At 44.6% G+C, this 17,520-nt stretch overlaps 1 protein-coding gene across 1 annotated transcript in view; it reads right to left on the bottom strand.

Moving 5' to 3' along the window:
- Window positions 1-17,520, bottom strand: part of DNM1 (dynamin 1) — a 107,293-nt gene that overhangs the window by 81,197 nt on the left and 8,576 nt on the right. Inside the window, exons 2-7 of the mRNA XM_032232889.1 lie at window positions 13,265-13,338; window positions 11,665-11,814; window positions 9,179-9,382; window positions 7,740-7,838; window positions 2,061-2,221; window positions 399-541 (exon numbers count right to left, since the gene is read on the bottom strand). Coding sequence (XP_032088780.1) covers window positions 399-541; window positions 2,061-2,221; window positions 7,740-7,838; window positions 9,179-9,382; window positions 11,665-11,814; window positions 13,265-13,338 — 831 coding nt within the window. The remainder of the gene's footprint in view (window positions 1-398; window positions 542-2,060; window positions 2,222-7,739; window positions 7,839-9,178; window positions 9,383-11,664; window positions 11,815-13,264; window positions 13,339-17,520) is intronic.

The following is a 17,520-nucleotide window of genomic DNA, read 5'->3' as shown; positions in this document are numbered from 1 at the left end:
TTTTAACGTGCTTTCGAACTGCTAGGTTGGCAGAAGCTAGGACAAGTGAGGGGAGCTCACTCCGTTATGCGGTGCTAGGGACTCGAACCGCCAAATGGCCGACTTTTCTGATCGACAAACTCAGCGTCTTAGCCCCTGAGCCCCCTTTGAGCCAGTTTAATATCATCTGCAAATTTCTCCGCACTTTGAGAGTCTCGATATCTTTTTTTTTTAATAGTGCGATGACCAAAACGAGATGCTGCATTCTAGGGGTGACCTTACCTTCAAACCCTAACATTCTGCTTATAGTCCATAGTTTGGGGCTGCTGGAACTTTTCTGGAGCATTCTTGACTCTTTGGCCAAAGGAAGTACCTACTTAGTCCCGTCTTCCCACCTATCAGTACAACGAAGGACTTACTGGAGCAAAGCTTTGGTCTTGCGGGTAGGATCGTCTGGACGGAAATTCTTGTATTCTTCTACTTCCTTCTCAATAGACAGCAGCTGATTCTGCAGCTTGTTCCTCAGGCCGGGCAGCGTGTCGCGGATGTGATTGGTCAGTTGCTGCACACAACAGAAGCCAAAATGGGGGATTCAGAACATGAGGGAAACCCTATGTTTTATCTGCGCCTCCTTCCTTCCATAGCCTTCACCCTTGGGACAAGTCCTGATTGCCTTAAGAGACCTTTTCCGCAGTGGTGGTCAGGCAAACGTCACAGTAAGTGAACTCCTAAATGAGTCTATTTTTATCTAACAGGAGCCGTGGTGGCGCAGTGGTCAGAGTGCAGTACTGCAGGCTACTTCCGCTGACTGCCGACTGCCTGCAATTTGGCAGTTCGCATCCCACCAGGTTCAAGGTTGACTTAGCCTTCTGTCCTTCCGAGGTCGGTAAAATGAGGACCCAGATTGTTGCGGGCAAGAGGCTGATTCTGTAAAGCATTTAGAGAGGGCTGTGAAACACTATGAAGCATTATATAAGTATGTGCTATTGCTATTGCAGTCTTTATTTATTTATTTATTTATTTATTTATTTATTTATTTATTTATTTATTTATTTATTTATTAGGCTTATATACCGCTTCATAGAGCTATCAGCCCTCTCTAAGCGGTTTACAGATTTTTAGCAAATTGAGTCAGCAAATTGCCCCCACAGTCTGGGTCCTCATTTCACCCACCTCGGAAGGATGGAAGGCTGAGTCAACCTTGAGCCGGGGAGATTTGAACCACTGAACTACAGATAACAGTCAACTGAAGTGGCCTGCAGTACTGCACCCTAACCACTGCGCCACCTCGGCTCCTATACCTTCTTATATCTTATATCTTATATCTTATATCTTATATCTTATATCTTATATCTTATATCTTATATCTTATATCTTATATCTTATATCTTATATCTTATATCTTATATCTTATATCTTATATCTTATATCTTATATCTTATATCTTATATCATCTTATATCTTATATCTTATATCTTATATCTTATATCTTATATCTTATATCTTATATCATCTTATATCTTATATCTTATATCTTATATCTTATATCTTATATCTTATATCTTATATCTTATATCTTATATCTTATATCTTATATCTTATATCTTATATCTTATATCTTATATCTTATATCTTATATCTTATATCTATATTTAATCAATCAATCAATCAGTCAGTCAGTCAGTCTGTCTGTCTGTCTGTCTGCCTGCCTGTCTGTCTGCCTGTCTGCCTGCCTGCCTGCCTGCCTACCTACCTATCTACCTACCCACCCAACCACCCACACCCACCCACCCACCCATCCATCCATCCACCCATCCATCCATCCACCCATCCATCCATCCACCAGAGGGCCTCCGGAGCCTGGGAAGGCCATTTTCACCGTCCCGGAGGCTCAAGGGGAGCAAAAATGACTCCTCCCTCCCGCCATTGTGCAGGGGGTCGACTAGGCCATGCCCACCATGAACACGCCCACCCGGGGGCAGAGAACCCCTTGCTAAATTTTTTGAAGCCCACCCCTGCTTTGAACGGTTGTGAATGGAGGGCTTTGGATCCAACGGGCAGCTCCGCAGGAAAGCGTTTACCTGATTCAACGTTTTCTGCAGGTAGGGAGTGCCCATACGATCTGCCATATGTCGGTAGGCTGGGTGGGAGAGGAAGAACTTGCGCTCGGCGGCTAAAGCGGCCTGGATGTCCTTCTTCCCATCGATGTCCTTCTGGCTACGGTTCACCACCCCAATGTAACCTATGGAAGGACAACGGACATCAAAGGACAAAACGCTAGCTTCCAAAAGGACAAAACAGAGAAGGGTCTAAGTTCTCATCGTTGTTATCGTCGTCATCAAATTATCGTCCCAAAGGTGCTTTTTTTTTTCGAGAGGCAACTGGGCTTTCTTGGTTTTTCTTGGAAGACGTTTCATTTCTCATCCAAGGAGCTTCTTCCGCTCTGACTGGATGGTAGAGAATGGAAGGATTGATGCTCCTGGAAGACAGCTGGTCCTTTGCGTCCTTTTTAAGGGTCATTGAGGCCACTTGGAGGTTTATCTGTGTCCTCAAGGTCACCTGAGTGGTGCAAATGGATGTGGAACTGTGGAATGATCTAACAGTCTACAACACAGTCCTTCCAACAGTTCCAAGAAGGCCCCACACACATTTGATTTCATGAGCCAAGGTGGCGCAGTGGTTAAATGCAGCACTGCAGGCTACTGCTAGATCAGCAGTTCAGCGGTTCAAATCTCACCGGCTCAGGGTTGACTCAGCCTTCCATCCTTCCGAGGTGGGTAAAATGAGGACCCAGATTGTTGGGGGCAATATGCTGACTCTCTGTAAACCGCTTAGAGAGGCCTGAAAGGCCTATGAAGCGGTATATAAGTCTACTGCTATTGCTATTGCTATTTGATTTGATTGATTTGATTTTATTAGGTTTGTATGCTGCCCTATTCCCGAGAGACTCAGGGCGGCTAACAATAAAAAGGGAGGGGATACAAAAAATAAAATAAAAAACAGCAATTTAAAATTCTAACCTCGAATGGGGCTGGATAGTTCAACAGCCCCAGGCCTGCCGGAACAGCCAGATCTTAACTGCTTTGTGGAAGGCCGGAAGGGTAGTAAGGGTCCGGATCTCCACGGGGAGATCGTTCAAGAAGGCCGGAGCAGCCACAGAGAAGGCCCTCCCCCAAGGAGTCACCAGCCGACATTGGCCGGCAGATGGAATTCGGAGGAGGCCTAGTCTGTGGGATCTGATAGATCTTTGGGAGGTGACTGGCAGGAGGCGGTCTCTCAATTACCCAGGTCCGATACCATGTAGGGCTTTAAAAGTAACGACTAGCACCTTGAAGCGTGTCCGGAAACCAATGGGCAGCCAGTGCAGCTCGCGGAGGATAGGTGTAACGTGGGTGTACCGAGGTGCACCCACAATCGCTCGCGCGGCTGCGTTCTGGACAAGCTGAAGTCTTCGAACACTCTTCAAGGGCAGCCCCATGTTTGAGCTACTCACATACTCCTGAGGACACAGAGAAACCTCCAAGTGGCCTCAACGACTCTCTAAAAGGATGCAAATGATCAGCTGTCTGCAAGGAGCATCAATCCTTCCATTCCGCACCATCATCCTGCTAGAGCTGAAGAAGCTTCTTGGATGAGAAGCGAAATGTCTTCAGAGAAAAACCAGTTGCCTCTTTAAAAAGCACCTTTGGGACAACCACAACCTTGGATGACGGAGAATCTCCGTAGTTATCAAATGATTGTTCGTCACGGTCAGGCAGATGTTCAGACTGGATTTGGCATTTCTGACCACCTATCATATCTTTACCGAAGACCTGGCATAGACAGATGTGGGTGTTTGATGGGATTTAAGGTCCCCTCACAGGGTGTAAGATGTTCCAAAAAAAAAGCTGCCTTCTGCAATTGACCGACGGGAACTCGGTCAATGCCAAGAGTGTTCTGTTGATCAAATTTATTTGCAGACCAACTCGTTCAAATTTGAATCTCTCCAGCTTCTTTTTAAAGGTGTCATGTTCTCCATACTCCAGTAAAAAGTACAACCTCTTTGGGACAGCTCCAAGTTTGTGTAGAGTCAATAAATCAGGTGGTAAGGCTTGAAACTCAACATTAAGAAAACTAAGATCAGGGCATCCGGCCCTCTCAATTCCTGGCAAATAGATGGGGAAGAAATGGAGGTAGTGACTGGTTTTATTCTCCTGGGCTCCAAGATCACCACAGATGGGGACGGCAGCCAATAAATTAAAAGAGGTTTGTTCCTGGGGAGGAAAGCGATGGCAAATCTAGACAGCAGACTAAAAAGCAGAGACATCACCCTGCCAATCAAAAGTGTGTCTAATCAAGGCTGTGGTTTTCCTAGTTGCAATGGATGGCTGTGAAGGTTGGACCACAAGGAAGGCTGCTGAGAGCCAAAGAATGGAGGCCTTTGAACTCTGGTGCTGGAGAAGACTCCTGCGAGTCCCTTGGACTGCAAGGCCATCCAACCGGTCAGTCCTAGAGGAGATCAACCCTGACTGCTCTTTAGAAGGCCAGATCCTGGAGAGGAAACTCAAAGACTTTGGCCACCTAATGAGAAGGAAGGACTCCCTGGAGAAGAGCCTCATGCTGGGAACGATGGAGGGCAAAAGAAGAAAGAGAAGGAGGTGGCTGGATGGAGTCACCGGAGCTTAAATGGACTCCAGAGGATGGGAGAGGACAGGAAGGCTTGGAGGAACGTGCTCCATGGGGGGTCACAATGGGTCGGACACAACTTTGCAACTAAAAACAACAAGAAGAAGAAAGGTTGTATGAACTCTAGCAGTAGGAAGGCTGGCCAGAAAAGGGGAGTATTTCAAACTGGAATTTGAGGCCACACACAATTGTGTGTATTTCCCCTCTTTAACAATGGACAGGATGCCTCAGAAATCATTTCCTTCCTGTTAGCCTCTATCAAAGAATGAAGATAGAAGCCATCCAGGAAATTCTGCTACAGTCCCTCAACGTTAATTCTATCAGGGAAAATGAGAACATGGGGTTTTTCCTTCCTCAAAACAACAGGATGCTAATCAAAGAATTCCCAGATTCCTAGAAATAGACGGCAGAGAAGAATAGCTACAGAGGAATGATTGAGCCTGTCATCTGCACCTCCATCACTGTCTGGTTTGGCTCTGCAATCCAACAAAATAGACACGGACTTCAGAGGAGAATCACAACTGCAGAAAAAAAACAATTACTACCAACTTGCCTTCCATTGAGGACCTGCGCACTGCACGAGTCAAAAAGAGGGCTGTGAAAATATCTACACACCCCTCGCATCCTGGACATAAATTATTTCAACTCCTACCCTCAAAATGATGCTATGGAGCATTGCACACCAAGACAACTAGACACAAGGACAGTTTTCTCCCAAATGCCATCACTCTGCTTAACAACTAATGCCTACAATACTGTCAAACAATTTATTAAGACTGCATTACTATTATTCTTCTCTCCCTTCCTAGTATCTTATCTCTCCCCACTTATGACTATAACCAAGTTGCTTGTATCTTTACAATTTATATTGTTTCATTTGTTTCCTAGTATGATTTGATTGCTTGTTTAGTAACCTATGACTATCACTAAGTGTTGTATCTTATGATTCTTGATGAATGTTCTATTTTATTTTTCTTTATGTACCCTGAGAGCATCTGCACCAAAGACAAATTCCTTGTGCGTCCAATCACACTTGGCCAATAAAGAATTCTATATTGATGTCTAGATATCTAAGAAGAAATGACTTAACTCTCTTTTATAAGATACAGGGAGAGAGACAGACATAAGTGGAAAGGAATTTGACAAGCTTGCTGGAGTGAATTCTCTGTGGAATCTGGACAGCCTGATTTTTACAAGCGATGGATAGATTATTTTTCTTTTTTGTTGTTCTGATTTGTTTTTCCTTCTCTCTTCTTCTTCTTCTTCTTTTTTTTTAGGTGGGTGACATGATTAGAAATTAGATAGGGAAAGAATTTGGAACACAAATTATAAACTAACACGATCAGCAGCACTTAAAGAAAATATATACAAAATGTTTTATCATTGGCATTTATCACCAACAAGATGGGCTAAAATGTACCCAAACATGAAGCCGACCTGCTGGAAGTGTAAAAAAGTACAAGGGACCTATTATCACATATGGTGGACCTGCCCGGAAACACAAAAATATTGGACAAAAATTTGGAAATGGGTGCAAGAAATTACAGGAGAACAGATAAAATACAAACCCGAAATCTTTCTAATGGGAATAATCAAAGCGAAATATACAAAGAAAATTAAGTACATATTAACACATCTGCTAACTACAGCTAGAATAGCATTTGCCCCATGCTGGAAACAAAATAATATCCCCTCGGACGAATTAGTGATAAAAAAAAACTTTGGATTGTGCAGAGATGGACAAATTAACTCTGAAATTAAAAGATAAAGAAGAGTCGGAATATTATGAAATTTGGAACAATTGGTACAAATGGCTGCAAAACAAGAATAAAATTAATTAAGCCAAAAAACAATATATAAATATATATAGAACTGTGTATAAAGGTGTGTAAATATAGAAGCGAAATATTATATACATGTACAGGCATGATGACATAACAATGTTGATGTAATGACTGTTTATGTGTTGTAAAAGGGAAAAAATAATTTTAAAAAATCTGCTAAAAAAAAAAAGAAATTAAACAGGATAAAAAGAAAAATTAGAAAGGGTAATAGGACTAAAGCTAGAATAAGGGATAGAAATAAGAGAAGGGAAATGCGAATCAATATACGGAACATATTACCATTTATAGTGGAGGCTGTGAGGAGGCTAAATATTTTTGGAAAAAGATCAAAAATTGGCTGGAGGCAATAATGGAAGTTAAAATAGAATGGAAACCTGAAGTTTTTTTAATTAGGAATAATGTCTGCGAAATACAAAAAAAAAAAAAATATCCAGTATTTAATACGACATATAATTGCGGCGGCAAGGATTGCCTTTGCCCAGAAACAGAAAAACAAATTAATTCTAAGCAAAGATGAAATAATAAGAAAAGTTATGGATTGTGCTGAAATGGACAAACTAACTAAAGAAATCCGGGGAAAAGAAGAATCAGAATTCTACCAAATATGGGATAAATGGTGTAGGTGGATGGAGGAAAGAAATAAGAATCAACGAAGGAATATAACAAAACTCAAAAAAATAATAGTTATGAGTAAAATAAGAGGGTTAGGAATAGTGAAATCCAAATGAAATACAATAGAAGGGGAAATAATATAAGGTGAGCGGTATTGATTGATAATTGCTATTAGAAAGAACAGGAAGTTCCTGTTCGTATTGTATTGTGTAAATGTGGTGTACATCTAAGTTTTGTGTGTCTGTGTGTGTGTGTGTGTGTGTGTGTGTTTTACATGTTTGTTAATAAAAAATTAAATTAAAAAAAAGAAATAAGAGAAGGGGGAATATTAGTGTCTACATTTTTATATAGTATAATAAAGTAAAAGTAACAACCAGAGAAAACATGGAATAATTGAATAATGACAGATTTCAACCTAATATAAATCTGTATTATTATTAGAAAAACGTTAAGTGGATTGAATGTAATAATTGTGATTAGCTTTAGCTGCTTTACTTGTATTAGAATGTACGATACTCTACACTGTCCGCGAATTGATTTGATATATTTGTAAAAAAATTAAATAAATGAAAAAGTTTGGTGGGAAGGGAGGAGAAAAGAAAGCAAGGCTTGTGAAGACCACAAGAGAAGGACCTTTACCTCTTCTTAGTGGAAGCAGCTTGTTCTCCAGAACATCTCGCGCATCGGTTCCTTCATCCATGAGGTCCAACTTAGTGATGACGCCAATGGTACGTTGGCCTGTTAGGTCACAAGAAGTCAGACAACCTTTGAACCTCTAAGAAGAGAGTTACGGGCGGTGCATTGGGCGGGGTCATTCCACCATAAAGCCTAGACTTTCCCAGTAAGAAGGAAGCAAAGGTCAGGAATCGGGATTTGCACAACCTCCCAACTAGCACTGATGATGTTCCCTAGATGGGTCATGAAACATCTGCAAGAAAACCACCAAGCTCAGAGAGCACCAAGGACCCCACAGTCCTCCTTCTCCTTCTCCCCTTCCAATCTCACTCCCTCTAGCACTGATGACGTTACTTAGTTGGGTCATGAAATGTTTGCAAGAAAACCACCAAGTTCAGAGAGCATCAAGGACCCCACAGTCTTCCCTTTCTCCTTCCTCCTCCTCTTTACTCCACAAACCCCACTCCCTTCTAGCACTGATGATATTCCCTAGTTGGGCCATGAAAAGTCTGCAAGAAAACCACCAAGCTCAGAGAGCACCAAAGACCTCACAGTCCTCCTCCTGCTCCTTTCTAGCACTGATGATGTTACCTAGTTGGGTCATGAAATGTCTGCAAGAAAACCACCAAGCTCAGAAAGCACCAAGGACCCCAAATTTCAAACCTGAGGTACCAATATTCTCCTTCATTGGAATCGCCGGTTAATATGAAATATGTTTTGTTAATGGATACTTTGATTGACTGTTGGAAACCACAGAAATGTGATGTTCTCCTGGTGTTTATAATTGGGTTTTTGTCAATCGGATTGTCATGTAGAAGTGTTGCCATCCAACTTTTAAGCTGGCACTTTCTTGCTCTCTGAGCTTGGTTGTTTTCTTGCAGGCGTTTCGTCACCCAACTAGGTAACATCATCAGTGCTAGTTGGAGATTGGGTTAATCCTGACATTGGCTTTCTTCTTAAACATTGGGGTCTCCGCAGAGCTGCCACACACATCAGGGGGGACTCTACACATGTGGCCTCACTTCTTATGTATCTTCATACACCAGAATGTGGTGGCGCAGTGGTTAGAATGCAGTATGGCAGGATAATTCTTCCCACTGCCGGCAGTTCGATCCTGATCAGCTCAATGTTGACTCAGACACTTAGAGAGTGCCATAAAACATTGTGAAGCGGTATATAAACCCAAGTGCTATGGCGATTGCCATTTCCCATGCTGAGTTCCAGTTCAAAGCTACGGCTTTATCTGAGATGGATACATCTGATAAATGAATCGCCTGGAAGCCAACCTCTTGTCTTCCTGTCCCGGGATCCCTCTGCAAATCACTCATAATTCAGGAGGCACCAAGGAATTGGTTTACAGAAACCGACAGGCCCAAGGTCAGAAACCCAAGGCTGGACCTTACCTTGAGGGTCAACTTCTTTGGCGATCTTAAGGGCATCGGAGTTGGCCAGGTCGCTGTTGGCTGGAGAGACCGCGAGGACCAGGCAGTTGTCTTTGGTGACAAACTGCATCAACATTTCACGGATCTGGAATTCGATGTCTACCGGCTGGTCTCCAACTGGGACCTTGGTCATCCCGGGAAGGTCCACCAGGGTCAGACTTAGGACTAAAGAAAAAGAGGAGGAGTATTGTGGTCTGTTGGCCGCCGGCTCCCCTCCAGCAGCCAAATTGGAGGAGGAAGCGTGAGAATCAGGGTCAGCATCGGGGCAACCGGAGAGCTCCGAGGGGGAAGAGGGAATGGGGCTGGCAGAGACAGAGGCGGAGCCTGGGCTGTCCATCAGCCCTCAGATGGAGAGTCAACAGCCTGCAGGTCTGGAGGTGGCTGATGAGGAAGAGGAGGAACAGCCGGGTCCAGTGCCTGACACATGAATGCACAGAAAGCAGAGGAGAGGAGAACAGTGGAAATCTATGGGCCGGTCCTTGGGACGGAAAAGCCACCGCTGCAAGTGAAGTCCCACCAGTGGTGGGTTTCAAAAAAATTTCGAACCTACTCTGTGGGTGTGGCCTCCTTTGTGGGAATGGCTTGTCGGCCATGTGACCTGGTGGGAGTGGCTTGCTGGCCATGTGTTTTCTTTCTTTCTTTCTTTCTTTCTTTCTTTCTTTCTTTCTTTCTTTCTCTCTCTCTCTCTCTCTCTCTCTCTATCTCTATCTCTCTCTTTCCTTCCTTTTGTCTCTCTGTCCCTTTTTCCTTTTTTTCTTTCATCTCTCTCTCTCTTTTTCTTCCTTTTTTCTTTCTTTCTTTCTTTCTTTCTTTCTTCCTCTCTTTCTCTTTCTGTGTGTGTGTGTGTGTGTCAGTGGTAGGTTTCAAATTTTTTGGGAACCTCTTCTGTAGGTGTGGCCTCCTTTGTGGGAGTGGCTTGCCGGCCATGTGACCTGGTGGGAGTGGCTTGCTGGCCATGTGTTTTCTTTCTTTCTTTCTTTCTTTCTTTCTTTCTTTCTTTCTTTCTTTCTTTCTTTCTTTCTTTCTTTCTTTCTTTCTTTCTCTCTCTCTTTCCTTCCTTTTGTCTCTCTGTCCCTTTTTCCTTTTTTCTTTCACCTCTCTCTCTTTTTCTTTCTTTTTTTCTTTTTTTATTTCTTCCTTTCTTCCTTCCTTTCTCTTTCTGTCTGTCTGTCTGTGTGTGTGTGTGTGTCAGTGGTGGGTTTCAATTTTTTTTGGAACCTCTTCTGTAGGTGTGGCCTGCTTTCCGGGTCCACTGGTGGAATCTCTTCTAACCGGTTCAGTAGATTTGACGAACCGGTTGTACCGAACTGGTGCGAACTGGTAGGAACCCACCTCTGAGTCCCACCCTAGCTCTGGGGATAAAAGGCAGGAGGCGGAGATGAATAGATGTGGCAGACAATGTCCGGCCTTGAGAGAGAAACTTTTGGGTGGGGCTGCCAGCGCTCCTAATAAAGGAATCTTCGCGTTTACTTCAGAGAGTTTGTCGTGTTTGGAGAGCTGGGTCAGAACAAAGAGATACAACACCCAGAAGGGATCATGGATGGGCAGCTGTGTGAAGCTGGAAAGGAACCTCAAGTAGAATAACTTGCTCTCAAGGTGGAACGGGGAATTAAGAATTAAAAAATGTCAACACCTTGCCAGCCATATCATGATAAGCTTCAATGGAAGGTTCCTTTGCCCGTAAGTTTTGATCCCACCTTAAATACCTATTCCCAAAATCCGGGAGCTTCTCATTCTGAACTAGGCTTCCCCAAAAAGCAGGAGGCAGAGTCCCGGTCCCGACAAAACTCCTTTTATTAAACGAATGTGAATTCCTCTCATTCACACTCAGCCAAGGCCTGGCAAAGAGTCTTTCAAAGGAGTATTTATGACCACAGACCTTATCTATCTTGGAAAGCTGCCATGTAAATATTTTGCAAATGAGGTGCTGTGCAAGGAAAGGCTGGGCACAGAGTCTCTGAGATTCACGGACAGATCTTCACACTCCTGAAACAAATCTAACAACCAAAAAAAGAATTGTTTCCTGCAAAAGCCCACTCCCCTTCCGCTCCTCTTCTATGTCCTATGGGAGGGGCCATTCACCGTCCACCTGTAGATTTACTCCCAAGTTGACCCTGATTTCGCCGCTGTTCTTTTCTTCTGGTAGCTCTGTGCATGCGCACACTGGGAACAGGCTCCAGCTGTTCCTCTGCCTCACTGCTGTCTAGCTCCGAAGGCAGCTGATCACTGCCAGACGGCCCCGGGCCCCTCTCTGCCTCCGACGCCAAGTCCTCCTTCAAGCCTTCTCCAGCTGCCAGGACTGGCCCATGTTCCTCCTCAACCTCCTCACTGTCCGACTCTGCTGCCAGCTCTGCTCGTCGCTGCCGGGCCACAACACTTCTCACCACCACCCCCCAAATGGGATTGTGGAGTTCTACTCCTCATTCTCGATACGTTCCACGGCTTACCGTTTGGAGAATAAACTCGTAAGTTGATCGGGACGGAGGAGATGCCCTTGTTGGAGCCGGTGACTCTGTCGGTCTCGGCTTCAATCTCCATACGTATCTCCTCAAAATCCGTGAACTTCTTCCCTTTGCAATGGAGGAATTCGCCATATTCTAGAGCAGGAAGGAGATGGTTAGAAGACGATTGGGAGTTGGGCCAAGGAGAAGACAACAGAAGAAAGGGACAACTCCTTGGGTGCAAAGAAGAGGTCACAGCTTATGGATGGGGAGATCTCAAATCAAGATCTCTTGATGTTCTCTTGGCCACCATGTATTTCGGTTGGTTTTCAACTTGGGAAAGAGGCCACTGTCTTCTGCTCTGTGGAATTATCTTCATGATATTCAGAGACATGATAAAAGCCTTCCAATATCTCAGGGGCTGCCACAAAGAAGAGAGGGGTCACCCTCTTCCCCAAAGCACCTGAAGGCAGGACAAGAAGCAATGGGTGGAAACTAATCAAGGAGAGAAGCAATTTAGAACTAAGGAGAAACTTCCTGAGAGTTAGAACAATTAACCAGTGGAACAGCTTCCCTCCAGAAACAGTAAATGCTCCAACAGTGGAAGATTTTAAGAAGATGTTGGACAACCATTTGTCTGGAATGGTATAGGGTTTCCTGCCTAAGCAGGGGGTTGGACTAGAAGACCTCCAAGGTCCCTTTCAACTCTGTTATTGTATTCTAGTCTAGTGAAGGGCTAGGGGTAACATGATAGCAGAGTTCCAATATCTCAGGCATTGCCCCGAAGAAGAGGGGGTCAAGCTATTCTCCAAAGCGCCTGGGGGCAGGACAAGAAGCAATGGGTGGAAACTAATCAAGGAGAGAAGCAATTTAGAACTAAGGAGAAATTTCCTGAGAGTTAGAACAATTAACCAGTAGAACAACTTTCCTCCAGAAATAGTAAATGCTCCAACAGTGGAAGATTTTAAGAAGATGTTGGACAACCATTTCTCTGAAATAATATAAGGTTCCCTGCCTAAGCAGGGAATTGGACTAGAACACCTCCAAGGTCCCTTTCAACTCTGTTATTGTATTCTAGTCTAATGAAGGACTAGGGGTAACATGATAGCAGTGTTCCAATATCTCAGGGGCTGCCCCAAAGAAGAGGGAGTCAAGCTATTCTCCAAAGCACCTGAGGGCAGGACAAGAAGCAATGGGTGGAAACCAATGTAGGAGAGAAGCAACTTGGAACTAAGGAGGAATTTCCTGATTGTGAGAACAATTAATCAGCGGAACAGAAGTTGCCTCCAGAAGTTGTGAATGCCCCAACACTGGAAGTTTTGAAGAAGATGTTGGATAACCATTTCTCTGAAATAATATAAGGTTCCCTGCCTGAGCAGGGGGGTGGACTAGAAGACCTCCAAAGTCCCTTCCGATTTTGTTATTCTATTCTGTTATTCATTTCCCCCCCTCTTCCCTCCTCCTTGTGGGCAAAGCAGATAGGTTTGGAGTAACACAGGAGGAAGGTTACACATCAGATCGTGATGGAAGGTCTTCTCTCTCAACCCTGGGCTTGAAGGTTTGTGTGTCAGGACGAAGAGAGAGCATTAAAAACTAATTCACCTACCAGTCGTGGCATTAACCAGCTGCAAAACCAAGGGGCGTCGGGTGACAATTCCCGATCCACGGGGCAGAAAATCCCTAAAATTAAAACAGAAGAAGAAAAAAACATGCTCAGGGAATCTTTCCTTCCTTTCTTTGTTATTCGACTGCAGCAAAACTCATCCTGGTGGCTCAACTCAGCCTGCCTGCAAAACTAACTGGACACTGCAGTTGGGTAGGTGGGGGGGGGGGGCTCTTCTCCATCTTAGCACTTCCACCAAGCTGTTGCTGCTCCCTCCTCCCATCGCCCAGGGAGGGATCGCCAGTTTCCATGGCAACCAGACGGGAGGATGTTTATGCTAGCTACCACCACTGCAGTGGCCAGCGAATGAAGGGTGGATGGATGGATGGGTGGGTGGGTGGATGGATAGACAGAGGGAGGGAGGGAGAGATGGAGGGAGGGAGAGAAGGAAGGAAATAAGAGGAGAAGGATGGATTTGTGTGTGGGTGGAAGGAAGGAAGGAAGGAAGGAATGAAGGAGAGAAGGAAGGAAAACAATTGAAATTCAGTAAAATTGTTCCCCATAGAACCAATCGGCCTTAAGAGAAGATTCATTTTAGGAAGGAAGGAAGGGATGAAAGAAGAGATGGATGGATGGAAGGAAGGGAGGGAGGAAATGAGAGAAGAGAAAGATGGATGCATGCATGGGTGGGTGGATGGATGGGGGAAAGGAAGGAAGGAAGGAATGAAGAAGGGAGGAAATAAATGAGGGAAGGATGGATGGAAGGAGATGAGAGAAGAGATGGATGGATGGATGGATGGATGGGTGAATAGAAGGAAAGAAGGAGATGAGAGAAGGCTGAATGGATGGGTGTGTGGGTGGGAGAAAGGAAAGAAGGAAGGAAGGAAGGAAGGAAGGAAAACAGATTGAAATTCAGTCTGTTCACCATAGAACCAATCTGCCTTAAAAGAAGGTTCGTTTTAGGAAAGAAGGAAAGAAAGAAAGAAGGGAAGAAGGAGTCACATGGCCTTCAATGCTCAGAATTCCCCAGCCAGCCATTGCAACGAGACACACACAGACACCGTGTGTAACAGCACCGTAGAAGAGGGAAGGGTTCAACCCCACGCAGGCCCACCAATCTCAGTTTATTTCAGAAGGAATAAGGTGTACCCCTGGTGTAGAGTGACATTTTGCCATCGGCCTCTGCCAACACGCACCCACAGGCGGCCGGCGCAGAACGCAGCTGACCGTGACTCACCAGAGCTCTGGATCGTCACGACCAAGAGCATTTGGCGCATGACGCTGGGACCGGCAGGGGGAGGAGGAGGAGGAGGAGGAGAAAAATATCTCCCTGCGCGGAGGCCTCGGGAAAACGCCACATCTCAAGGCTGCTGGATGCAGAGCTCGAGCCTCCCGCGTTTCCCAGGGTAACAAGCGGATGATCTTAATTGCTTGTGAAAAGGACGCTCGCTCTGGCGCATGGCAGCCGCCGCGGTGCCCTTCGCAGGAGGGCAGGGAAGGTTCCATCAAGAGCACCTGCTGTTGTCTATGATCACTTCTTGACCTCATTCTGGGTCTTCCTGCTTGATGGCCTTCACTGGGCTAGAGAGCTTTGCACAAAGGCCCGGCTTCTCCCCGGGCATTATTGGAAAGCAAGCAGAAGGGTATTTGCAGCCCCCCCACCCTCCAGGAAAGAAACAGGCGCTTCTTCTCTTCCCGCAAAGAGGAACACACACAAAAACCCACAGTGAAATTCCCACAATCCTTACAGGAACAGTTGAAGGAGGCATGTCCTTCATTCTATCGACGTTCCCATTCGTTTGTTTTCTCCCTGGCTTCTCGTAGGGGAGGGGAAGACATCCAAAGCTCCCCTCCCTCAAAAATAAGAAAAAATATATATCTGGAAATGCGAAGGATATCAGGATATTGGCAGGTGGGAAAAAAAATTCAGGCCAGGAAAGCACTGAGTGTCCCGTTTTCCCGAAAATAAGACCTCCCGCTAATAAAGAAGATATTCGATTATGCAGAAATGAACAGGTTGACATTGAGCATAAAGGACAAAGAGGAATCCGTGTACGACAGGACATGGGGGGGGGCAATTTTACGAGTGGTTTGAAAAAAGATACAAATAAAAAAAGAAAGGAGCAAAGCACAAAATAAATAACTCTGACGACACGTTATTAAATCCCGGGGAGGGGAAATAAGAAAGTGTGAAAATGTAAATATGCAGGCGGAAAAATGATATGAATTGACAAACGTTAAACAGCACTTATAAGCATGTATGTTTAAGAATGAATTTGAAAGGAAAAAATTTTAAAAAAACCTTTTTTTACAAAAAATAAGGCCTCCCCGGATAATAAGCCCAATTGGGCTTTGGAGCGCGTGCACTAAAATAAGCCCTCCCTTAAAAATAATCCCTCCCTGAAAATATTGCAACACAGCAGCAGCCGTGAGGTGACCTCGCTCACTGCCTCCTGCACCTCAAAAATAATAAGACCTCCCCAAAAATAAGGCCAAGTGCTTATTTCGCGGGTCAAAATAAAATAAGACCCTGTCTTATTTTCGGGGAAACATGATAATATCACCCCCTGCTTTTCTTTCCTTTTCTCTTCCAAGATCTGTGGAACTCCACACCACAGGAGGTTCCTCGTTAGCCCTTATTTTAGACACTTGATTGGCATTAAAGCATGTTGGATTTTAGCTAATAAGATCCTTCCATTCTCTCTCTCTCTCTGTCTCTCTCTCTGTCTCTCTGCCTCTCTCTGTGTCTCTCTGTGTGTGTGTCTCTCTCTCTGTGTCTCTGTCTGTCTGTCTGTCTGTATCTCTGTCTGTCTGTCTGTCTCTCTCTCTCTGTCTCTCTCTGTCTCTCTGCCTCTCTCTCTCTCTGCCTCTGTCTGTGTGTCTGTCTGTCTGCCACTCTGTCTCTCTCTCCCTCTCTGTCTCTCTGTCTCTCTGTCTCTCTCTCTCTGTCTCTCTCTTTCGCTTTCTCTCTCTCTCTCTCGTTATACACTGATATTTCTGATATTTCTTGAATGGTGCATTTCATTTTAATCTATCCTTTTTCTATGCCCTCACTGTTTTCAGCACCATTTTGGAGTGGAAAGCTGGAGGGATATGAATGCAATAATAAGCTAAGGCATGTTTATTCTGCAAAATTGAGGATTTTTTGGTGAATCAGTTTTGAGAGTCAACATATTAGGATTCACAAACCAGCTCTTAAGGCTTAGCATAACCAGCGGTGGGCTTCATTTATTTTTTACCAACGGTTCGCCCTGCGCTCGCACCGTCCACGCATGTGCTCAGCCTCAAAAATGTGGCTAAATAGAACGGCATAGAACCGGGATCTCCACTACCAGTTCACCCATGTTTCCCCAAAACTAAGACAGGGTCTTATTTTCTTTTGACTGCCGAAATAAGCACTTGGCCTTATTTTTGGGGAATTCTTTGTCAGGCCTGCAGCCATCTTGTCTTTTAGATCCATTTGGCCTGCCACACTTTCTATTATCCTACTAGGCATTTTCTATGGTGGGAAGATGGCAGGGGGGATTGTATGGAGTTAGATGATAGATAGCCATAACAATATTCCTTTCTAGAAAGCCAAGGTCATCCTTTGTCTCTGCACCTCTGCACCTGACCGGAACTGGATGGGTGGAAGCTGCCAGCATGGCAGTGGGAGATTGGACCATGGGATGGACTTGTGGGTGTGGGGGCAAGATCTTGAACTTTCAACTGGGTGGGGAAAATTGGGAAGCTTTCAGATTCGGGTTTTCCCAGATATGCCAACATGGCTCTCTTCATAAATTGGAACTTTTGAGGAATGCTTTGCCTTGGACTCTGATTTAATTTTGGATGCTATTTGGAACCCTGACATTAACCCAAATCTGAAATCCTCAGGTCAGGTGCAGAGGTGCAGAGACAAAGGATGACCTTGGCTTTCTAGAAAGTATTTTGTTATTTGAAAATTTTGAAAATTTATTTATAGGCCGCCCTTTTCCCTGGGGGGACTCAGGGCGGCTTACAACTCAAAGGGAGGGGGATACAAACAATAACACATAAGGACAATACATAATTAAAAATAGAACACAACATTCATACCATTCGGCTACATATCATCGAATTCCGTCTTATTACTTTTGAGGTGCAGGAGGCGGCGAGCGTGGTCACCTCATGGCTGCTGCTGTGTTGCAATATTTTTGGGTAGGGCTTATTTTAGTGCATGCGCTCAAAATCCCGATTGGGCTTATTATCCGGGGAGGTCTTATTTTTGGAGAAACAGGGTA

Source organism: Thamnophis elegans, chromosome 16 (genome assembly GCF_009769535.1).
Source record: "Thamnophis elegans isolate rThaEle1 chromosome 16, rThaEle1.pri, whole genome shotgun sequence".
Taxonomy (NCBI): Eukaryota; Metazoa; Chordata; class Lepidosauria; order Squamata; family Colubridae; genus Thamnophis; species Thamnophis elegans.
The sequence above is the reverse complement of the archived record's forward strand: the minus strand, read 5'-3'. Positions and strand labels throughout refer to the sequence as shown.